Source organism: Artemia franciscana, chromosome 10, assembly GCF_032884065.1.
Source record: "Artemia franciscana chromosome 10, ASM3288406v1, whole genome shotgun sequence".
Taxonomy (NCBI): Eukaryota; Metazoa; Arthropoda; class Branchiopoda; order Anostraca; family Artemiidae; genus Artemia; species Artemia franciscana.
In genome coordinates, this window is record NC_088872.1 from 50,404,917 (window position 1) to 50,430,615 (window position 25,699).

Genomic DNA, 25,699 nt, shown 5'->3' on the forward strand with positions numbered 1-25,699 from the left:
GAGAAGAATAAATTTTGAGATTCGTTTTTTATGTTTTTACTGATATTTTAAATACAAGTAAAAATTCGAAAAAAAAATATTAGACAAAACCAAGGACTGCAAGATCAGGCAAAAAAATACTATCGGATAGATCAAGAACGATCATGCTCAGCAAAATCCTCAAGTAGCCTTTGCTGTTTCACTTGAGGTATAACGATATTTCTTCCATTATTTACTGCTCCAACAGGCACAGAAATTTTGAAACTCACAAAAGTAATGCGTATATTAACCCCACAAAATACCTGCGTACGCTCCTTAGGCCTTACTTCGAAGTTTTTTTATCAAGTCCTTGAAAATAACAATGGGTTAAGATTTATATTCATCAGATGACTCGATTGCTTAGCTGGCAACTTAATGCTCTTGATTCAGTTCAACTTCCCTCACTTTTACCTCAAAATTTTAACATTATACCTTTAGCCACTTTTGAGATATTATACATACTCATTTCGACAAAATAGATGCGGTCTTTTGATTTAGTTCGACGTCCCCGGAACATTTTAATTTATTGCAGATGCGCCCCTTTAGACTACCTGGATGGAAAGAGTGCCATTTAATTTAGTTCTACTTACCCAGAAAGTTTCAACTTGAAGTTCAAGTTCTTTTATTCAAAAAATACAAATAACACTACAATCCAAAAAAATCCCAAAAGGCCCAGAGGCCCGTTAACTGGGGAAAAAATTAAAATTACATATTAACCATTTACAGGTTACTGAACTGGGCCTAGAAAAAATAAATACTGCTGATACACGAATGGTCACACCAAGACAACCAATCTCTACATCTTCTAACACCAACAACAAGGGCCACCATTGGAATTACTCGCTAGGCCCTTGGTTGAATTGGATGCTAAGGCCCCATGTGGTTAAGTTAATGCCCCGATGAAATTGGATGCTAGGGCCTCAATGGAACTGGTAGCTAGGGCCCCCTCGGTGGCTAGATTAGGGGTCCGATGAAATTAGATGCTAAGGGCCCTGAATTTTAGGCTAGGGGCCTCGTTGAAATTGCATGTTAAGGCCCCCAATGGAATTGGATGCTACGGCCCCATTAAAATTGCTTGCTAAGGCCACATTGGAATTGGATCCTAGAGGCTGGTGGAATTTCTCGCTAGGGGCCCGGCGTCTTGAAGGTCCCCCACTAGAGGGCCCCTGAAGGTTTTTACCACCTTGCCTTCGTAGGTGTTTTAAGAATCAGAAAAACTATTAGGTAACACCAAGGGTCCAGAGTCTTGAACGTCTCTCACAAGTGGGCTCTGAAGGTTTTTCCCTGGCCCTCATGGGTTTTTTAAGCAATCAGAGAAACTATGGCATAACAATTTTAGAAATCCTGAAGTAAAGAAGCCTTGAAGGTTTTTTAAAGACTCGCTATTATGTAACAACCACGGTAATCCTGAATTAAGGAAGCCCTGGCCCTCGCAGGTTTTATAAAAGGAAAATATTAGGTAACATTCTATATGACGTAACAGATATCTGCGCTTCTTAGAAACCATTCCGTATGACGACAGCACCTGCATTTTGATGAAGTTCATAAAAGTGTTGGGATCGGGATTCGAAGAGATAGGGCCCCGGTGGAATCTACAGGGCGGTCAATACTACCTTGTCAAAGTGTAGTCTGTTTTGTTAATTAAAAAAGGGGCACTATTTTGCTCACAGTCCAAATTATATGGCCACTTCTTTGATAAGATCCTCCCAGAAATAGTACCTAAAGTAGGAGCATAAAAGACAGTATCTTTCTGTGTAGAGACATAAATGTTTGGTAATATTAGAGGATTCCTTCGACAACTTTTCCAAGAAAATTGTTGTTTTCAGTGCTTGGTAAACTTAATTGACGTTTTTGGCTGCTGTTTATTTGGCATTATATTTATAAGTTTGACATGACAACTTCGTCAAAAAAAAAGTCCAATTAAGTTCATACAACAATATTCTATTCTTTATCGTCCAATTACAAACTGAGGGCTTGAGGAAAATCCAAAAAAAGTGAAATTCAGAATTTCACAACATCTTTTAGCTGCCAGCTATTTAGTACAATATATTTCTAAGCTAGACAAGGCAACTGGTCCAGAAATATCATCAAGTTACATGAACCCGACAAACTAGACTTTAGGTAGAGGCTAGGGGATAATAAAAACAAGGAGATTTCACAATAAGATTTGATTCACAATAAGATATTCGTCGGGGTTTTCAGACGTTTCGTTCTGACAAATTTTTGCTTGACTAGGGACTTTTCATGAAGGAAGACATTGAGCAAAAGCCTATTGCGTATTGCGCGAAGTCATTGCGCATTGAAGAAGAAGCGTATAATGGCAATATATCAGCATAGTTTTGCTGTGCTCCACAGCCTATCAAACACTTTGTGGTAACGAGCTGTAGTAAGGAGCGACCCGGCTCAATAGTAAACGAACCTAAAAAACGGATAGGCTCCTACAATTTTGATACTAAAAGGTACGTCAAAAGACTCGGATTTTTATGCTGATTTTAAATATATAATTTTAATCAAGTTTGGTCTTTGTCATCAAAAGTTAGGAGCCTGAAAAAATTTGCCTTATTTTAGAAAATAGTGGAAAACACCCCCTAAAAGTCATATAATTTTAACAAAAATCCCACCATCGCATTCGGCGTATCAGAGAACCCTATTGCAAAAGTTTCAAGCTCCTATATATAAAAATATGGAACTTGTATTTTTTGCTTTTTTGCCTGAATACCGATCACGGGTGCGTGTTTATTTTTTTTTTTTTTTTCAGGGGTCATCGTATCGACCAAGTGGTCCTAGAATGTCGCAATAGGGCTCATTCTAACGGAAATGAAAAGTTCTAGTGCCCTTTATAAATGACCAAAAAAATTGGAAGGCACCCCCTCCCACGCTCATTTTTTCCCAAAGTCAATGGATCACAGTTTTGAGATAGCTATTTTTTCAGCATAGTTGGACACCATAATAACTATGTCTTTGGGGATGAGGGGCTGCAAGTTATAAACTTTGACCTGTTTTTACATACAGTAAAGGTTATTGGGAAGTGCACATACGTTTACAGGGGGGCTTTCTTGGTTTGGGGGGGAGGTGAGGGTAGGGGGCTATGTGGAATGATCTTCCCTTGGAGGAATAAGTCATGGGGGAAAAACATTCAATGAAGGCGGCGCAGAATTTTCTAGCATTATTTAAAAAAATGAAAAAATAAACAAGAGAAGTTTTTTCAACTGAAAGTAAGGAGCAGCATTAAAACTTAAAACGAACAAAGATTATTACGCAAAGGAAGGGTTCTCCTCCTCCTAAATACCTCGCTCTTTGTACTAAAGTATTTTTAGTAGTTTCAACTATTTATTCTACGGTCTTTCTGATTCAGGGGTCATCCTTAAGGAATTGGGACAAAATTTAAGCTTTAGTGTAAAGAGCGAGGTGTTTAGCCAAAAAAACAACTAATATGCAAATTGCGTTTCAATAATTTATGTGCGGAGAGCCAAAATCAAACATGCATTAATTTCAAAAACGTTCAGAAATTAAATTAAAAAAAAAACAGTTTTTTTTTTAGCTGAAAGTAAGGAGCGACATTAAAGTTTAAAACGAACAGAAATTACTCCGTGTATGAAAGGAGCTGTTCCCTTCTCAACGCCCCGCTCTTTACGCTAAAGTTTTTTACTGTTTAGTAAAGTAGAATTGAGAGAAGAAGTCAAACTTTTAGTAGAAGGAAGGAAATAAAATGGATTTTCCTCTGAAAAACATTTTACCCTTAATAGATTCTAAAACCTTTAATTTTCGATCCAATGAGCCTTCTAAGAGGTTTGTACAACCATTAATTGTACATGAATGGCCAAGAAAAAATAATAATTAAAGAGGGATATCACTCTTCACTAAGTCAATCGTACTACGATGACTCTGATATTGACCAAAAATCCTCCTAAAGATAAGACCCACCCCCTCTAAAAAGGACATTAGGAAGACAGGATATAATAGATCAGGGCCATTAGAGATCCCCCTAATTGACACAAAATGTTAGCCGTAGAGTCACAACTTCCTTTTTTCACGCAAATCAATTTAACTAATCCAAAACCAATATGCACTACAATATTTACACTTACACTTATTACTTAGATGAACTAGAAAATCTTTAATGCTTAGGCTCAAAAGCACAAACAAAACTTTGTGAAATATTTACCGAATGGTTTGTGCCAGATAATAAACCGACAATACGTTTCAAGGTCTCAGGTGTTTACCCTCCCCATCCTCAGGAAATGCCCCCTCCGAAAAATATATCCCGTGGAAAATATCCCCCCATAAAATACCCCACATAGGGGGGGGGGGGGTAAACGCCGGCCACTATGTTTCAAATCTCTTTTATTTTGTTGTTTTATTATGGAGCCAGTCATGCTGCTTTTGAAAGTAAAACTTTTAATATAAATTGAAGTTTCTTTTGTTTTTAAGGTACTAATGATAAAAGCAAAGGAATTCCCAATGGACGTGTCTGAGAAATTTTTAATTCCACTAATGGTGAAAGGCAACGAATTTTGGACCACAAAAATGTTCAGTTTACAAGCAAAATACGTGACTGGAAATTAATGGTTGGGGGGAACGTGCCTGATGAATAAAAGGCTCTTTCACTCCAGACTTCTAAGATGTTTTAAGTACTTCTATAGGAAAAAAGAAAAATCAATCCCAAAAATATCAGTCCGTTCAAAAGATAAAAAAAACATTCTAGATGTTGCTTAACACCTCAATCTTGACGATATTGCAATTTTTTACAGCAACAAATAGAAAAATAACCACGTAAATGATAAATATCTATAGCCGAGGAACAAAACTGAGTTAGTTTGGGCTCAAAATAAAGCTATATGATTTTTATGCAATTATTTTATATTGCATGGAAAAATGTATTCAATAACTAATAGTTTTTACGTTTTAAATCTTCGATGACTCAGGATGTACATACGTTTTTAAATATACGCTATTGAGTGTCCCGGTCGTTATTTATATTCCCTCTGTCCCGGTCGTCATTTGTGTCCCGGTCTGTAATTTTTCTTTGAGTGTTTTTTTCTTTTTAGTATTTTTTAGTTTTTTACATTTTTTCTTTTTTCAGTTTTCTTCTTTATTTTTCAGCTTCACTATGAAATACATATCGCCGAACCTTTGTTTTTTTAACTAAAATCTGGTAGGCATTAATGACCTTATCCGAGTCAAAATCCCAAACCCAATCATCATCGCTATCATTTTCAGTTTTGATATGTTTTGACTCTCGCTGTCCAGGTGGATCTTCATCTAACTGCGCGGTTTTGCGTATTCCTCGGCACGCTTTCTTTTCTGACTTTCTCTATCAGCAGCAAGTTTTTTGGCATAGACTCTTTGAGCATCTTCATCGGCTTTTGCCATTGTAAGTTCATCAGTCATTTTAAACTTAAACATTAATAGATTTCTACGTGAACATATATGTCTTAAATATCTTTAATGACGTCACCGTCATAGCAAAAATGACGACAACTAACTTCATGACGTCAGCCGACACAGAAACATGACGTCACCTGATCCACAGACAGACACACAGACAGACAACTTATTTTTATATATATAGATTATCAAAATATTACATAATTATATCCTATTGTTAATATATTACATATACACTATTGTCAATACATTGCATATAAACTATTGGCAATATATTGTATACACACTATTGTCAATATAGTGCATATAAACTATTGACAATATATTGCATATACACTATTGTCAATACATTGCATATAAACTATTGGCAATATATTGCATATACACTACTGTCAATATAGTGCATATAAACTATTGACAATATATTGCATATACACTATTGTCAATACATTGCATATAAACTATTGGCAATATATTGTATACACACTATTGTCAATATATTGCATATTCACTATTGTCAATATATTGCATATACACTACTGTCAATATAGTGCATATAAACTATTGACAATATATTGCATATACACTATTGTCAATATATAGCACATACACTAGTTTGGTAACGTGAAAACTCGTAGTTTCTTTTGATGTACATCACTATGTAACTTCACGGTGAAGAGATTGTAAGCTCTATAGCGGCTAATAGTGCAAAAATATTTAGACCGATGAAGACAAAACATATTTAGATAGACTCTCCCCCCAACACAAAATTCCAAGTATCCTCAAAATCAACTGAGTTTCAACTCTTCCCCCCCCCCGAGACACTTCCAAAACATTGTAGCTGTGCTCTTCTGTAAACCTGGATATACACAATGTCATTTGACTTAGATTTCTGATTCCCAAAGTAGGGCACATGCCCCACCGGTGAGGCATGGCCAACATTTTGATGGATCAGGGGCAGACGTGCACTCGCCAGCTGACTATACTTTAGAGCCTTAATTTTGAAAAGACCTTTTTCATGTGAGTGACATCACATTAAACTGCATTTAAAGAGCAAAAAAAGGATGCATGATAGCATTGCAAAGACGCCATACATTGCATAAAAGGTGTTGTATTAAGACAATATTTTTCGTTAGGATAAAATATGCCAAGACCCAAAAAAGATACCCAGTTGGTGGCGTTCTAGTGGCGCTAATTAACGAAAATTCCAAGCACAAGAACCTCCCTAACGACTAGAGTCGGGAGGATCATTTAGTCAAACTTCAGTAATCAAAACAATCAACTAGCTAGGCAATAAAAATGGATAAGAGGATAGGAAATTCCCATCTATCTTTTTCCTAGAAACAATTTATTGGTACAAAACTATCACTGTTGGAGAGAGCCGACCTCTAAAAATGTTTCCAGAAGGATGGTTAGTATGAAACGACAAAAAATGAACTTGTAAGCTATGGAGGCTCTTCAAAAAATCCAGGTCTTTGGGGCAGGATCGTATCTAGGATTTTTGTCCAGGGGGAAGGGGTTACAAAAAACTTTTAAAACGCAGCAAAAATTTCTTTATATGTTTTATTGTTACGTTTTTACGAGTCGGACAAACATTTTTGAGGGAGGAGTTTCAAACTTTTTTAAGGGTGGGCAGTATTTTTTTCTATTTTTGAATAAAGATATGAATTACAAAACAAGGTTGAGCAAACATACTTAAAACAGGGGGTAGAGGCGACTTCGCTGTTTGGAAAAATCATCGACTAATATATTTAAATCCAGTTTCTCCTCTTTTTCAACAGCACTGATCATGAAATTGCTGAGTCAATCATTTCCCATTGTCGATCGCAGATAAATCCTTCGTAAGCCCTAATGCCGAGAAGAACCGTTCATTATTGGCAGTGATCATAGGTTAAGTACCCACTAGATTCATCAGTTTTAGCACTGCAGAATAGCCAGTACTGATGATCCAACTTTTTACGTATATGAGGGGATTTGCCCCCTTGTCAATACCTCGCTCTTTACGCTAAAGCTTGAATTTTGTCCCAATTCTTTAAGAATGACCCCTGAATCACAAAGGCCGTAGAATAAATAGTTGAAATTACTAAAAATACTTTAGCGTAAATAACGAGGTATTGAAGAAGAGACGAGCCCTCTTATATACGTGATAATTTCTGTTTTTTTTTAAGTTTTAATGCTGCTCCTTACTTCCAGTTGAAAAAAAACTCTTTTTTATTTATTTTCTTTTTTTTAAATAATGCTAGAAAATTCTGCGTCCCCTTCATGGAAATTCTCTTCCCTCATGATTAATCCCTCCATGGAAAGAGCCCCCTCTCCCGGGGGCTGTGAGGGATTAAGCCGTCTCCAATGACATAGTTATTAGGTTTTTTGACTATGCTGAATAAAATGGCTGTCTAAAAATTTGGATCCAGCAACTTTGGGGAAAAGTGATCGTGGGAGGGGGCCTAGGTGCCCCCCAATTTTTATTTTTGGTCACTTAAAAATGGACCTGGAACTTTTAGTTTTAGTTAGAATGAGCCCCCTCGCGACGTTCTAGGACCACTGGGCCGGTAGAATCACCCCTGGGGAAAAAACAAAAAACAAATAAACACGCATCTGTAATCTTTCTTCTGGCAAAAAATAAAAAATTCCACATTTTTGTAGATAAGAGCTTGAAACTTCTACAGTAGTGTTTTCTGATAGCGTGATAGCGTGATAGTCGCTGAACTTGATGGCGTGATTTTCATTAAGATTATGTGACTTTTAGGGGGTATTTCCACCTATTTTCTAAAATAAGGCAAATTTTCTCAAGCCTAACTTTTGATGAGTAATTTGATGAAAATTATATATTTAAAATCAGCATAAAAATGTTTCTTTTGATGTAACTATTGGTATCAAAATCCATTTTTTATATTTTCGGTTACTATTGAGCCGGGTCGCTCCTTACTACAGTTCGTTACTACGAACTGTGTGACTAAGATTTAGCTAGTAGTAATTTAAGCCAACGATATTTTTCACTAAATTTTCAGATCGGTTCAAACATCCCATAAAAATCCTGATTGGATCAAACTATCTAAATATTGATATTAGTAAAATTTAGGAACAAAAGAAATGTCTTTACGCGGATGAATACCCTGTATGTTTTGTTTTTGTTTGAGAATTGTAAAATTCAATTATCTAGCCGGCAAACTATTCCCCCTTAACTCAATTATACACAACAATTCCTTTTTTTTAAATGACCCTTTAAGTCTATACAAAGTCTGGAATCTAGCCGTTTCAATTGTACTTCAAATGAACAGAAGCTTCCAATCTATTTATTGTCTACTTCAGGTTTATTTATTATAATAAATAGTCTTATAGTATAATTATAATAGTATAATTAATAATAGTATAAAATAATAATTATATAGTATAAAATAAAATATATATTATATAATATATTATATATATTAAAATATATATTATATAATATATATTATATATAAAATATAATTATAATAGTATAAAATAATAGTATAATTATTTATTATAATAATAATAATAAGTTATTATAAATTAATAATAAATAGGTTTATTATTATCTTTGACTTAAGAATATCTAAAATGCAATGGCTCTTTATCCGATGATACCCCTTCTTAAAGAGATACGTCTTCTAAACTCTAACGTAAATTGTTTTTCCAAAGCTACTCGCATTATTAAATTCCTAGAGAGTATTTGTGATTATTCATACCAAGATTGCCACGTATAAGGGGTAATATTTTAATATGCAATAAATACGATCTATTATAATAAATAGTCAATAGCCCCTTAGTCCTTTGAAACAAAATATTTACATCCAAAATAAACTAGATCTACGTTACATGGGCAAAGTGAGGTGTTGCGGTAACCTTTGTTCGGCTTCGCGAGTAAATTATTGCGAGAGCATCACTTTGGTTTCGTTTCCTCGCTTCGATTAAACGCTGAAGTTATTAATCAGTAAGGATTTTAAAATAAATACTAGGTACAACAACTCGCAAAAGTTGCAAACCCCTCATTGCTGAAGATGATTGTAGCCTAAGAGCCGATTATTACTTACAAGTCCCCTACATGTCTTAACACTGGAACCAAATTGGTCTTACCATCAAATACACCGGAAAGAAATTATAGGTACACCAGCTAGCAAAAAATACGAACATCTAATTTCCAAAGATGATTAAGAGCCAACAGCCGACTGTTGCTTAAAACTCCCCTATATGTCTCACAATTGGTAACGGCCTATGTTTGGTTTCAGTGTGTACCTTACTATTGAAGTTGTCAACCCCTTTAAACATTCAAGCTGGTATATCTCACGAAGGAATTTTTCTACCAAAAAATGGATGACATACACTTTGATCAGCTCATAGAGAGCTATCGACTGCCGTCGAAAAAAAATCTATCCGTCTTAGTCCAAAAGTTAACTTTTTTGCCGTAGGCTAAGTTTCTAACGTCATCACTTAGAAAGGAGCAAAGAATAAACTCTGATTTCTTTAGTAATTAGAGAACTTTTAAAGTTTAAGAGGCTCATCTGATACCATTTCTCTACCGCAATCCCAAGGACAAAAAAACCGAATGATAAACTCAGCTGAAATCACGAACAGAAATGGGTAGAAACAATAGATCTTTGGCCCCAGGCAAGAGCTCTAAGAAGCTTTCCAAAATGCAAAGTCATATTCATCAATCCAGCCTAAGGTCCACCCTATCCGTAAAAACCACAGAGGTTATATCCTTACCACTTTCTAGGAATAAGCTGAAATAGGGGTGCTAGAAAAAAAAACAAAAAAACACAACAAAAAACAAGTAAACAGAATACCTACGTCAGATAAAGGCAAAATATCGGTAATATTGTGGGTAAGACTCTGGAGGCAGGTCCCTGAGTTACGGTTTGGAAGTAAAATATAAAAGACGAGGCTAAGAGTCAAACAGCCTTTTAGCATTTGTAGCTCTTAATCTGTAGCACTTAATAATTGTCAGTTTAATTTTACCGGTACCAAGGCCGATAACCCCCCCCCCTCGAAATGTTTCTTTTACTCATAAAAACTTAACGAAAATGGATATAAACAATTTTGTTTGCATTTTTGAGGTTTCTTGTGGAAACCGTCCCCAGAAAAAAAAATCCTGGATACGGCCCTCACCGGTACTTTGCACGGACCAGATTGTTTTGGTTGTAGGTCTTAATTGTTATTTTTTAATGTGTGTCTGTCTATAAATCTTCAGTTGAGTCATCTTCTTGTTTGTATTTCAAGAGCCGATAGATATAATCAAACAGTTCGTGGTAACGAACTGTAGTAAGGAGCGACCCGGCTCAATAGTAACCAACACTCTAAAAAATTGAATTTTGATATCAATAGCTACATCAAAAGAATCGCGTTTTAATGCTGATTTTAAATATATAAGTTTCATCAGTTTTAGTCTTACCCATCAAAAGTTACGAGCCTGAGAAAAATTCCCTTATTCAGGAAAATAGGGGGAAACACCCCCTAAAAGTCGTAGGATCTTAACGAAAATGACACCATCAGATTCAGCGTATCAGAGAACCCTACTGTAGAAGTTTCAAGCTCCTATCTACAAAAATGTGGAATTTTGTATTTTTTGAAAGAAGACAAATCACGGGTGCGTGTTTATTTGTTTTTTGTTTTTTTTGTTTTTTTTTTCCAGGGGTCATCGTATCGACCAAGTGGTCCTAGAATGTCGCAAGAGGGCTCATTCTAACGGGAATGAAAAGTTCTATTGCCCTTTTTAAGTGACCAAAACAATTGGAGCGCATCTAGGCCCCTTCCCACGCTCATTTTTTTCCCAAAGTCAACGGATCAAAATTTTGAGATAGCCATTTTGTTCAGCATAGTCGAAAACCATAATAACTATGTGTTTGGGGATGACTTACCCCCCCCCCACAATCCCTGGGGGAGGGGCTGCAAGTTACAAACTTTGACCAGTGTTTAGATATAGTAATGGTTATTGGGAAGTGTACAGACGTTTTCAGGGGGATTTTATTTTTTGGGGGGTGGGGCTGAGGAGAGGGGGCTATGTTGGAGGATCTTTTCTTGGAGGAATCTATCATGGGGGAAGAAAAATTCAATGACATGGGCGCAGGATTCTCTAGCATTACTATAAGAAAACAATGAAAAATAAACATGAAAACGTTTTTTCAAATGAAAGGAAGAAGTAGCATTGAAACTTAAAACGAACAGAGATTATTACGCACATGAGGGGTTCCAAAAATACTTTAGCATAAAGAGCGAGGTATTTTGGAGGAGATAAATACCTTGCTCTTTATGCTAAAGTATTTTTAGTAATTTCAACTATTTATTCTACGGCCTTTCTGATTCAGGGGTCATTCTTAAAGAATTGGGACAAAACTTACGATTTAGTGTAAAGAGCGAGGTATTACCGAGGGTACAAACCCCCTCGTATACATAATAAAAATATAAGGTTATGAAAATTTGTTACGTAAGTTAATTCTTAAGTTACGTATATTTTTTACTAATAAAAACGTTCGTTAAAAATTAAAAGTTCTAGTTGCATTTTTAAGTAGCCGAAAAATTGGAGGGCAACTAGGCCTCCTTCTCCACCCCTTATTTCTCAAAATCGTCTGATCAAAACTAAGAGAAAGCGATTTAGCCAAAAAAAGAATTAATATACAAATTTCATTTTAATAATTTATGTGCGGAGAGCCAAAACCAAACATGCATTAATTCAAAAACGTTCAGAAATTAAATAAAAAAAACTAATTTTTTTAGCTGAAAGTAAGGAGCGACATTAAAACTTAAAACGAACAGAAATTACTCCGTATATGAAATGAGTTGTCCCCTCCGCAATCCCTCGCTCTTTACGCTAAAGTTTGACTCTTTGCCACAATTCTACTTTTTAAAACAATTAAAAACTTTAGCGTAAAGAGCAAGGGATTGCGGAGGGGACAACCCATTTCATATACGGAGTGATTTCTGTTCGTTTTAAGTTTTAATGTCGCTCCTTACTTTCAGCTAAAAAAATTAGTTTTTTTTATTTAATCAAGTGAAAAACTAGTTTTTCCTCGTTCACGACTCAGCAGGATAATCGTATAATTTTAACTATCCTATTTGGTCCTTGTTAGGTTCCAAGAAAGTGATTTCAAGGCCAAATTTCGGACCACGGGATCAACCTTAAAAGACCATGGCGCAAAAGAATAACAATAATGGATGGCAGCCAGGCTTCGTTATAATAAATGCAACACTACTTCGAAAGAACCGGGATAAGAATATTTATATGGAAATTATGAAGATCATAAATTAGGACTTTTATCTTTTTAGCCTCAACACATCATTGATCTTTGATATCAACCAAAGCCGACTTTAATCTGGTATAAATTATTGAATTTAAAAACTTCAACAAAACAGTAGTTTGTCCCAGCCTGTGGCAATTGTCACATCAGCAACCATTATATTTGGAAACAGTGCTGAATAGGTAATTGAATGGTTTTACTCTATTATTATAGTGTTTAGTTCAAAAGAAGTCATGCAATGAAGTGTCACCCAAAAACTTCATAATGTTTCTTCTGATTTCAACGTAAATACTATGTATCAGAGCTTCCCTTGAGCTATATCACGAAGTGACTTAAAATAGTTTCATTCTTTAAAACTATTCGTTCTTATTTCCCCTATTTACGAGGTACCACAAATCAAATGGCATGCTTCCTTACACCCCAGTAATTTCTCCAATCGACACATTGGAAACGATTGCGTCTAAAATTGACACCCATAGGAATCAACTATTTAATATGTCTTCCTGGGAATCCCCGTGTTCGAACAAGATTTTATTCAACGAATTGTAGGAAAAGAAGAAAAAGATTGCTGAGCTGTAACTAATTGTCTCAAATCGGAAATAACTCTGCATTGAAACTAGCAATCAAAAAAGTATATAGTTTTGCAAAAGCATGTAACATATCCTACTATAGAAAAAGATCATGAAATACACAGCTAAAATGTAGCATATCTATAACTTGAATGTAAGTAACATAACTGATAATGAACATAACTTGACAATACAATTATTACCATTGTTGAATTTAAATAAATTTAAAGTATATTTAAATTATAGATTTTCCATTATTAGATAAAAATACATTTAGGATATTTCATGTATCTTGAAGAAAATACTAAACATCTGAAAAATCCAAGGTATGGATGCGGCATATTTTTCTCAGATTTCCAGTACACTTAAGGGGGGGGGGCATCAATAATAAATTCTGGGTCCCATCCATGCTTCCATCATGGCAGTGGTAGGCTTCAATGTCAAAACTTCAGATATTGAAACTATCTTCTGTTTTTAATTTACATTAATGATCTTGTTGACTGTCTTCATCCCCACGTTCACTCTGTTCTTTTTGCTGATGACTGTAACTTTTTCATTGCTGCAGTGGACCTGCCATCAGCCAGTTCCATAGCTCAGGGTCTTCTTGATAAAGTAAAGGAATGGTGATGGTCAAATGATATGGCTCTTAACATCTGGAAGAGTGCCATTGCCAATTTTAGGACCCCTTACCCTATGAGAGACGTACAAGAGCCTATCACCCTGACTTATGAGAATGATATTATACTACAAGCTACTATCGTGAAATTTCTTGGGATGTATCTTGACTGTTTTCTTTCTTTTAAACCGTATATAACTCACACCCGTTCCCTCATCCTCCGCCAATGTTCAATGTTGCACCGGGTTAACTCATTTCTTCCCCCAGATGTTTTGGTTTCTCTTTATCATGCTTTTATTTATCCTTACCTTTCTTATTGCTGCTCTGTCTGGGGTATTACTAATAAATCTCTTCTCTGTTCATTTCAAAAAACCCTAAATAGGGCGGTGAAGGGTACTTTTCTTTTCGCTCTGCTTTACCCTTCCTCTTAGCTTTATAATGATACTGGAATAGCTCCACTGGATTGTATTGTAGGCAAAAGTAATCTTTATTTAGCGCATTCTGCTTTTCTAGGTACACTTCCACCACCTCTCTAGGAATTTTTTTCACAGACAGGCTCAGGTAGGTGCTCTTCTTTTTTACGCAGTTCTTCTCGAAGATTTATTTTACTCAAATGATCATCTACAACAGCCCAGAGGTCTCCCACTTATCAATCAATTCCACTATGAAACTCTATCCCTCCGGAAGTTTCTCTACTTCTTTCTGCAAAGGCAATTTTTCTTCGGGTCTTTTCAGTTTAGTAATTTCTCTCTTTCTCCTTTGTTTTTATTTTTCCTATTATCTTTTCCTATTGCTTCTCCTTTTTGGAATTCTTTCCAACTGATACATTTTTCTCCTATTCATTTTAAAATTGTTTTCAAGAATCTTCTTAGCTTTTAAAGTTCTTGTTTATTTATTCTTTTTTTTGATGTTATAACATCAACTTCATCTTTCCTGTTTCTCTACTTTCTTGGTTTCTGCTTATTTCTTTTATAATAATTACTACCAGTTTTTCTTTTTTACTGCACGCTAGTGTTTATTCTCCTTCATCTTTATTTCATATGTATGAACATATGAATAACATTTTTACTTTTGTAATATTGTTTTAGCATTCATAAAATGACTGATTGATTGATTGATATTTATGTTCTTGAATTGTGAGAGAAAAAGGAGCACCTTTTGTCCAAAGAGGTTTTATCGAAATTGTCCTGGTATAATATTGTGAACATTTACGCTTCCCAGTAACATTTACTTTCTTAGTTATTTAGAGCTTATCTCAAATCCTTGTTCCTTTAAATATTTAGCCCAGAACTATATATGTAAGCTAAATCCTATATAATCTCAAATCTTTGTTCCTCCAAATATTTGCATCAGGGCTTTGTGTGTAAGCCAAATTCTGTGTAAACTATGGTTATTTTTGTCGTTTTTCAAATGAATCGTAATTTTTACTTGTTTTTTAACAAATATTTCAGACAAAATAAGCTCGAATTTGTATTCAAAATCCCAATATAAAAAGATAAAAATTTATGATGTTTATGGTGACACCCCAATATTTATAAATAAGTTTATAAATAAATATTTGTGGTGCCTCCTAAAATTTATGGTGTTACTCCTCACCAGTTGCAATGAATATGTCTAGAAAAAAACCCGTACCTGTTATCTATTAAATTCGTTTTATATTTCAAGCAAATCTTTTAATTTCGTTCTATCTAATAGCATGAATAAAAACTACCTACATATATAACATAATCTCACAAAAATACAGACATAAATTAAAATTCATAAAATTGAGTTACAAAAAAAACGCGTAGGCACTGGAAAGGGGGCTCTTGGGGCTCAAAATCCTCCAGATTGTTCAGATACTTAAGACTATCAGCATTTTTTCCAATTTTTCTATGTTATTTACATTTTATTGACGGTTTTTTATCAATGTGCCCCTTCCACCCTACCCAAAATAAATACAGATGTACATTAAACCAGGAACAACGTTCTTGGTTACGTCCTTTCCCCACTAGATAAAGTGTTTGAAAAAATAATGAAGTATAGACTTACATCATTTCTGGAAAAGATAATTTTTTTTCGAAGTTCCAGTTTGGTTTTTTAAAAGATAGATCGACAGAAGATGCCGTCGCCGCAACACGTATTTTCATTAATGATGCTTTTGATGATGATTGTTTAGCAGCTACATTGTTTTTTTTATATTAAGAAAGCTTTCGACACTTTAAATCACGAAATTCTATTTAAAAAACTTAAAAATACGGGAATAAGAGGAGTACCTTTAAAATTAATCAAATCATATTTGCACAATCGAAGGTTTGTGGTAGATATTGATGGTGAATATTCGTCTGAGACATCGAATAATAATATCGGTGTATGGCAAGGTTCAATTTTAGGACCTCTATTATTTTTAATATATATAAATGATCTCCCTAAATCTACTCCTGAAATACATTAACAATTATGTTTGCGGATGATACTGCAGCAAATTTAAAAGCACCAACATTAGATGCACTGAAAGAAAAACTAATTGAAGTTGCGCAATCCATAACAAATTGGTTCCAAATTAACAAACTTGTCCCTAATTTTGTTAAAACAGAATTTATTATTTATGGAAGATCAAATCAAAAGTTGAAAAATATTTCTCTGAATAAAATTGCCATTGGTACTATTCATGAAATCAAAAGAGTAGACACAGCAAAATATTTAGGTATCTTTTTTGACCCTACCATGAATTTTAAAACACATATTTCGTTGTTGAGACTAAAATTATCAAGAAATATAGGTTTGCTCCACTGACTAAAATTTTTATTCTCATATAAGGTTCTAAGAGTCCTATATTTTTGCCTAATTGATGCGCACCTCCAATATTGCTCAGCTATATTTTTGCTGACTTTTAAACCACATATTAAATCACTACAAACCCTGCAAAACAAAGCTATTCGAATTCTAGATAAGTTTTTACAACACCCGAGGAGTACAGATATCCACGCTGAAACAGAGTTGTTTTTTTTTATTGATGAAATAGTGGTTCATTTTTTGTTTGTTCTGTATCAATGAGGATTGTTAAATTTTGCTTATATATCTTGCCCAGTAGTCGAGCTTGTCTCTCCATTTGGGCAAGTTGAAGATTTTGATGAATATGAATTTTTGAATAAATGAATCTGAATCTTAGTAACAGAATAACATGATACACGCTGAAACTTCGATTTACACCATCTTTTTTTAAAATACCTCTGACTGGGTTTAAGACTAATCGTAGAGAAGGTGGACTTATGGATAAGGTAAATCTAATAAACTTCAACTATGCTCATTGCAGTAATTTTTACTGCCTGAGTGATCCAATTCCTCGCCACTGGAATCATCTACACACAAAATATTGTTTCAAATGGTTCTTACAAGTCGATCAACGGAAGAATGACGTGATCGAAGATAAAAGTTTTCTCCAAAGTTTTTCTACAGTCTTCAGTGTGCATGCAACTTTGGCTACAACCGCAATTCTCTCATCCAAGCAAAAAAAAAGTGAGAATATTATGGAGGAAATAAAAAATCTAATCTCCAAACCACTAACTTTGAACGCAGTGTAGTAGTTTTGTGAATTGAGACACATTGGTTAATCTTCGTCTCAGTCGTAACGGTTAAAAAAGGCCATGGAAAAAAGTTCATTATATATATTATTATGATTATCATTATTAATTTTTATATTTTATTTAAGAGACAAACAGTTTATATGATATATTAGCTGTAATTTTTCACAATTGGAAATACAGATGAAAAGTAAGGTTTTTTATAGGCCATACAGTCATTTAACAGGTTAGGTGACCTTTTTAAAGTGCGGGTGAACTTACTATTGTAAATCGTCCCTGTTGTCATCGGAAAAACATTATAAAGGCATTTTCAGATGTGCTTACTTTCAGTTGTAGCATGCTAAATTTTCTATGTCTTTTTATAAAAAAATTTAATTTTTTTTTTTTTTTTTTAATAAGGGTTACATAAATGAATTGCCCTTCAATATTTTCAAAATACCGTTTCCAGTATCTTCATTAAAAGATCAGAAAAACCATTCCTCCATACTTTAAACTATTTTTTCCTGTATCTTCATTTCAAAACTGAAAAATTCTTTAACCCCTTATATTTTTGTGAACTGATTACACTGGTCCTGATTTCCCCTACTTCTCACTGTGCGCATAAATATGTTTTGTGAAGCTTAAGAAATTATTCTTTGAAACTCTAAACTTAACAATTATAATCTTAAACGAAGAGAAGGCATTTTCAGAACGAGTAAACAAAATGGGCACTTTTCCAACCATATTTCAGAAATTGTTTAAGTAAAAATTGGTAACGGCTTCTTCCAAGCAAAAACTTTTACACGTGGTGATTTTTCTATTTTTATTAAGGAAATTATTCAGACAAATTACCTCATATGAAAAGTCGACATGACCTGGGGTATCAATAAGATTAAGAAGGTATTTTGATCCTTTATATTCGTATATAAGAGTGGCAGCTTGCGCCTTCACAGTAATACCTCTTTCCCTCTCCACCTGCAATTTGTCCAACCTTTGATTTTTAGACGTATCTTTCGTAACGGTACCTAAAATTAAAGATGTCATTTACATATTACAATAATTGTTTATTAAAGTCCTTACGGTATCATCTTGAAAAGCTATTATAGTTTAAGACCTGTTATATTGGTGTATAGTTATTGTTATAGTTATAGTTATTAGTTATAGTATATAGTTATAGTTATTGTTATAGTTATTGTATAGTATTATAGTTATAGTTATTGTTGTAAGAAGCAAAGATAAAAATCTTTGCTTCTGCTGCAGCAGCAGCAGCGTAGAGTATCTTAGGAAGCAATTATTTGTTAAAGCTTCATATCATCATAGTGCAACTAATATATAGTAACTGCAAAGTCTTGTAGGCACAGTAACTACAAAAAGCGTTTTATAGTAAGTGGAAAATTTAGAAAGTGGTCTACAGCATCATAGAACATCTTAAGAAGCAATCATTTTTTAAAGCCTTTCAGATTATCACATAGTTACTTTTACAGAACATAATCACTATATCTAGGTCTGGTGTTGTAGGTACTCCATTACATGGTGCGTCTCATTATAAGTGACAAAAATAGAAAGTAGTTTGTAGCGGCGTAGAGCAGCTTACGAAGCAAATTGTTTCTTAAATGCTTTCATATTATCATATAGTTACTATATGATAGTAACGCTGGCTGGCCCCCAACCCCCCATTGCACTTCCTGGCTGAAGGGCCAAGAAACGGAGATCAGCACCGCCGGTAGGGACTGTAAAGTCTAATGCCGTATCCTTTATTTATTATAGTTACTATCATAGAACATAGTAACTGTAGGTACAGCAATTATATAGAGTGTCTCAAAGTAAGTGGCAAAAATAGAAAGTAGGTTGCAGCAGCGTAGAACATGTTACGAAGCAATTATTTCTTAAGGCCTTTCATATTACCATACTAGCTGTTGGGGTGGCGCTTCGCGCCACCCCAACACCTAGTTGGTGGGGGCACTTCGCCCCCCCAAGCCCCCCCGCGCGCGTAAGTCGTTACGCGCCATATTAGTTACGCGCCATTGTAGTTGTGTCCCTGTGTCCCACCTGTGAATATAGATATATATAGATATAGATATATATATATATATATATATATATATATATATATATATATATATATATATATATATATATATATATATATATATATATATATGTATATGTATATATATATATATATATATATATATATATATATATATATATATATATATATATATATATATATATATATATATATATATATATATGTTTTTAACTAAGTAAAACTTGCGAGTATACAACATTCTTTCTGTACATATAAATAGATTGTCAGGTTTACCGACTCTTGAACATGCAACATATAATTGTCCATGGGAAAAACAATCCGTATTCAGATGTATACCTCATTATTCTAATGATTGTCCATGAGCTGTGTTGATGGTGATTGCTAATCAAACATTCCCTGTGTCCCCATCGTCATTTATATATCCCCCCTGTGCCCCCGTTGTAGTTGTGTCCCTGTGTCCCAGTCGTCATGTATATTCCCTGTGTCCCGGTCGTTATTTGTGTCCCGGTGTCCCAGTCTGTAATATCTCTTTGATTGTCCCGGTCGTCATTTATATTCCTTGAGTCCCGGTCGTCATTTGTGTCCCAGTCTGTAATTTCGTCAGTCGACAAACAACTTCATGACGATATACAGCTCAATCTTTATAATGACGTCAGTGGACACATAAACATGACGTCAGTCGACACACACGTCCCAGTCGTCATTTGTGTCCCGGTGTCCCAGTCTGTAATTTCTCTTTAAGTGTCCCGGTCGTCAGTTATATTCCCTGTGTCCCGGTCTGTATATGCATTCCTTTTTGAATTGGTATATGATGAAATAATTTTTTTTCTTTTTTTCTTTTTAGTTTTTTTGGTTTTTACCTTTTTTTAGCTTTTTTATTTTTTTCTTTTTTCTTTTTAGTTTTTTTGTAGTTTTTACCTTTTTTAGTTTTTTTTTATTTTATTTTTATTTTTTTAGTTTTCTTTTTCTCCTTTATTTTTCAGTTTTTTTCCGTTTTTTACTTTTTTTTTCTTCTTCAGTTCTTAGTTTTTTAGTTTTTTTTAGTTTTTTATTAATTTTTAGTTTTTTTATTTTATTTTTATTTTTTTAGTTTTCTTTTTCTCCTTTATTTTTCAGTTTTTTTCCTTTTTTTACTTTTTTTTTCTTCTTCAGTTCTTAGTTTTTTAGTTTTTTTTAGTTTTTTATTAATTTTTAGTTTTTTTTTCTTTTTAGTTTTTTTGTAGTTTTTACCTTTTTTTATTTTTTTCTTCTTTTGTATTAATGCTAAAGCCAAGGTTCGAACCTGGAACCTCTCGGACCTAGAACCTGGAACATAACGCTTTATTAACTCAGCTACTTCGGTTTGAATACATTCGTTTTTGAATTGGTATATGATGAAATAATTCAGACGTCATATGCGGACAGACAAACAGACACACAAACAAACAAATTATTTTTGTTATATATAGATGGTCACTATTATAGAACATAGTGACTAAAAAGTGTCGTCGGTACATTAATTACAAAAAGCGTCTTTTAGTAGGTAAAAAAAAAACACTAAACATTTCACATTTTCATATAATCAAACTTGAGAAAATTTGCCTTATTCTAGATAATAGGGGGAAATACTCCTTAAAAGTCATAGAATCTTAAAGAAAATCACACCATCAGATTCAGCGTATCAGAGAATCCTATAGTAGAAGTTCCAAGCTTCTATCTACAAAAATGTGAAATTTTCCATTTTTTGCCACAAGACAGATCACGAATGCGTGTTTATTTGTTTGTTTGTTTTTTTTACCAGGGGTGATTATATCGACCCAGTGTTCCTAGAATGTCGTGAGTGGGCACATTCTAACGGAAATTTAAAGTTCTAGTGTCCTTTTTAAGTGACCAAAAAGTTGGAGGGTGCCTAGCCCCCTCCCACGCGAATTATTTTCCCAAAGTCACCAGATCAAAATTCTGAAATAGCCATTTTATTCAGCGTAGTCAAAAAACCTCATAACTATGTCTTTGGGGACGACATACCCCCCCCCACAGTATCCGTGAGAGGAGCTGCAAGTTACAAACATTGACCAGTGTTCACTATGTAATGGTTATTGGGAAGTGTACAGACGCTTTCAGGGGGATTTTTTTTGGTTGCGGGGGAGGGGAGGAGGTTATGTGGGGGGAACTTTCCATGGAGGAATTTGTAATGGGGGAAGAAGATTTCCATGAAGGGAGCGCAGGATCTTTTAGCATTTTTCTTAAAGAACAATGAAAAAGTAAATATGGAAAGTTTTTTCAACTGAAAGTAAGGAGCAGCATTAAAACTTAAAACGAACAGAAATTACTCATATGGGTGGTCACTTAAAAAGGGCGCTAGAACTTTCACTTTCCGTTAGAATGAGCCCTCTTGCGCCAATCTAGGACCACTCAGTCGATACGATCACCCCTGGGAAAAAAAAACAAAAAAACATATAAACACGCATCCGTGATCTGTCTTCTGGCAAAAAATACAAAATTCCACTTTTTTGTAGATAGGAGCTTGAAAATTCTACAATAAGGTTCTCTGATACGCTAAATCTGATGGTGTGATTTTCGTTAAGATTGTATGACTTTTAGGGGGTGTTTCCTCCTATTTTCTAAAATGAGACAAATTTTCTCAGGCTCGTAACCTTTGATGGGCATAACTGATCTTGATGAAACTTATATATTTAAAATCAGCATTAAAATGCAATTCTTTTGATGTAACTATTGGTACCAAAATTCCATTTTTTAGATTTTCGGTTACTATTGAGCCAGGTCACTCCTCACTACAGTTCGTTACCACGAACTGTTTGATATAGGTCCTTACTTTCAATTAAAAAAAAATTGTTGTTTTTTATTTAATTACTATTATAGAACATCGTAACTATATAGTGTTGTAGGTACAGCAATTATACAGAGCGTCTCATAGTTACTGGCAAAAATAGAAAGCATCTTCAGAAGCAACCATGGTTTGAAGCATATTATATTTTATAGACTCATTATTGTGAAATATAGCATAAAGTGTAATAACTGTGTAACAGTTTATAGGAAGTACTGTAATTAGAAAGTAGACTGCAGCAGAACAGATCTCATTGTAAAACAATTACTGTTCCAAGAACCTTATATTATATGGTTAAGTAATTGCCATTATAAAATAAAGCATATAATGTAGTAATCATGTGGTATAACAAGTATGCTAATTACACAGAACATCTTACAATATTATCCCATAAAACCAAACAACCATAGCAAGAACATAAAAGGAACAAGTCAATTTAGCTGATTGAAGTTTCCTTCGAATTAAATTAGAAATGTTTAGTTTTGTCAGTTATTTTGGTCCCCCGGGAACTTGATTTTTCCTAGAATAGAAAAAGAGATTACTTTGTGGGAGGGGGAGAAGAAATAGTCCAAAACAGACAAGGAAATTTAGAAATACTCATGTCAATATCTTCGGTTATAATTTATTGAAAGTAATTTAAAGTAATTTTTAAAAGTAAAGTAAAGTAAAATTACTTTTTAAAGTAATTAGAAAAGTAAAGACCTCCATTAAGCCAAGAATGAGGAAAAATAAAGTCAAATATTCTTTGAAGCATAAAACTACCATAAATCACTATCAATAAATAAATGAAAAAAGAACAGAAATTACAACAAATAGCCAAGTCAAAATCAAAACGTGCAAAGACTAACATGAGTAAGGCTGATAACCCCCATGTAAGTTTTATCAATTTAATTAACTGTTTTATCACTTTTGGGTATTACCTTTTTTAAGCCCAGAAAAATCGGAAACATTAAAAATTTGATTAAAACTGTCACTGATGCTTAAAAAGATGTGCTCAAGTGGTCTTTGGACTGGTCACCAATTTTACCCTGTATTTCCTAGGGAGTACCTTATTTTACCAATTTCACCTTTTTTAACAGTTTTACCAATTTTACTTACCCGAGTTTTTATTTTACGATAATTTTGAAGCACTACTCTCAATCTTAAAAAGGACACTAGAACTTCTGATCACCAATCCAATGAGCCCCCCTCCGAAGCTTATACGATCATCCTTTCTATATAAAATGTATATGCCCACAGGGCATTACTTACAACCCTTGCCCTGAGGGCTGTGGTGGAGGTAGCATCCTCAAAAACATAATTTATGAACCTGTCAATTACGTTGAACAAAATGCCTATCTTAAAATTTTGACTGGATGTGTTTGGGGAAACGGTGGGTTTGAGAGATAATTTTTTAGGCCACACTGCTTTCCCATTTACGAAAAATAAAGCAAGGAGAAAACGGGTTTTAATTTCGACAAAGCAGTGAAAAAAAATATAAAAACAGAACTACACTTTAACTAAAAAAATAAAAATACTCCAAATATTTCGGCTCCACGTCCGGGAGCGTTTCTCAACGGAAAAAAAAATTTGCAAACGACAAAAAAGAAGAAAACAATTTTTTTTTAAGACATAACACAAAAAAAGACGACAACTAAAACACAACGAAAAAAAAATATATAAATAATAAATAAATAAGAACAACTCACATTATAAACAAAACTCTCAGCACTAACGGTATTAACTTGTGACAAAACCAAAACAAATGTTTATAATGAAACCAATGGTTCCTTTCCTCTGCAACAATCAGTGTGTAAATGGGAATCTATTAAAAGTGAAAATTATGTATACATGAACAAAACAAAAGAAGGTCACTCAACCCCAGGTCCAAAAAGAATCTTACAGGTTAATGAAACAAATTTATGAATTATAAATTGAATGGATTTTTTCGTTTGCTAGTTTAGCTGCAGTCCGTTGACTTCTCACAGCATTGACCTTGCTTTGACTTTCGTTCGCAAGGTTATCACTTTGTTCGGGACAATTATATAAATCAATACTCGTTAAAGTTTTTAACTGGTCTTTAATTAAACTATTATAAATTGAATTTATCTTAAAATCTTCTTCGTCCCTATTTATACTAATACCCCCATAGATAATCTTTTTTATTTCTATAATTTCTCTAAAACTTTGTAAAAGTCTTATAGACATATCAACAATTTTTGTCTGATGAAATAAAATATTGTGATGAGGAAAATTATAAACGTGTTCTGCTATAGCGGATTCAAAAGTTTCAGGTTTTTTATTATGTCTTAGCGAGCAATCTATGGCATTTTTGTCTTTCTGTAGCCTATTTTGTAAATTCTGATGTGTTCTACCAATATAAAATTTACGACAAGAGCATGGAATTTTGTATATCCCCTTTTGTATATTTCTTGGAACTTTATCTTTTCCTTTATTTAGCCATGAGCTTATAGTTTTTCCTTATTTAAAAGCTGTTTTTATATTATGTTTTTTTACATTATCTCCTTAATTTCTGTGACACGTTGGTATATAAGGCAAAGTTATGTAATTTATTTTTGAGTTGACCCATTTTCTTCTAATATTACAGGTTCCATTAGCTTTTTTTCCTTTTTTCAATTATTTGAGAAATCATATTTTCGGGATATCCATTTCCTATTAGAATATCCTTAATAAAAATTAATTCACTGTTCATGTACTCTGGTGAAGCTAATTAATACTTAACACTCTATAATTTAGCACTCTATCAACTAAAGAAATAACTACCCCCCTTTTTACTTGGATCGGGTGATTTGAAGCGAAAGACAAATAACAGTTGTTGTTAGTTGGTTTACGGCAAATTGAAAAAGCTAGTTCATTGTAATTTCTATCGATCCAAATATCCAGAAACGGTAACTTATTCTCTGTTTCATTTTCAATTGTAAAAACTAATTCCTCTCCCAAATTATTTAAATGTTCCATAAAACCTTCAATTTGTGATTCCCCATAATTCCAAATAACTAAAACATCATCCATATATCTTCCCCAAAATTTAGGTTTTAAAAAATATATTTCAACAGCTAAAGTTTCTACATACTCTACATAGATAATTGCCAACAGCGAACTTAAGGGCCTTCCCACTGCTAATCCTCTAACTTGATGCTAAAAGTTATCTCTGAATTTGAAATAATTAGCATACCTCCTAGTTATTTTGATTAAATTTAATATAATTTCAATCTCATTACCTGCAGATAATTCTTCTAGCTCATTTTTATGTTCATCAAGTTGTTTGGATAAGGCAAATACAGATTTATCGAAGGTATATACATATACATTGATTTTATATCGAAACTAAAAAGTCTCGATTCATTTGATATTTCAATATTTTTAAGTTTATCTATTAAGAATCTGAATTTTTTATATACAAATTATGGAGATAGAATAAAGGTTTAAGTGT

The 25,699-nt window shown here is 33.7% G+C and overlaps 1 protein-coding gene across 6 annotated transcripts in view; it reads right to left on the minus strand.

The window, feature by feature from the left end:
- Positions 1-25,699, minus strand: part of LOC136032324 (translation factor GUF1 homolog, mitochondrial-like) — a 284,018-nt gene that overhangs the window by 130,963 nt on the left and 127,356 nt on the right. For all 6 annotated transcript variants that reach the window (XM_065712627.1, XM_065712630.1, XM_065712628.1 and 3 more), the window contains exon 4: positions 18,242-18,414. In XM_065712627.1, the coding sequence (XP_065568699.1) occupies positions 18,242-18,414 (173 nt within the window). The remainder of the gene's footprint in view (positions 1-18,241; positions 18,415-25,699) is intronic.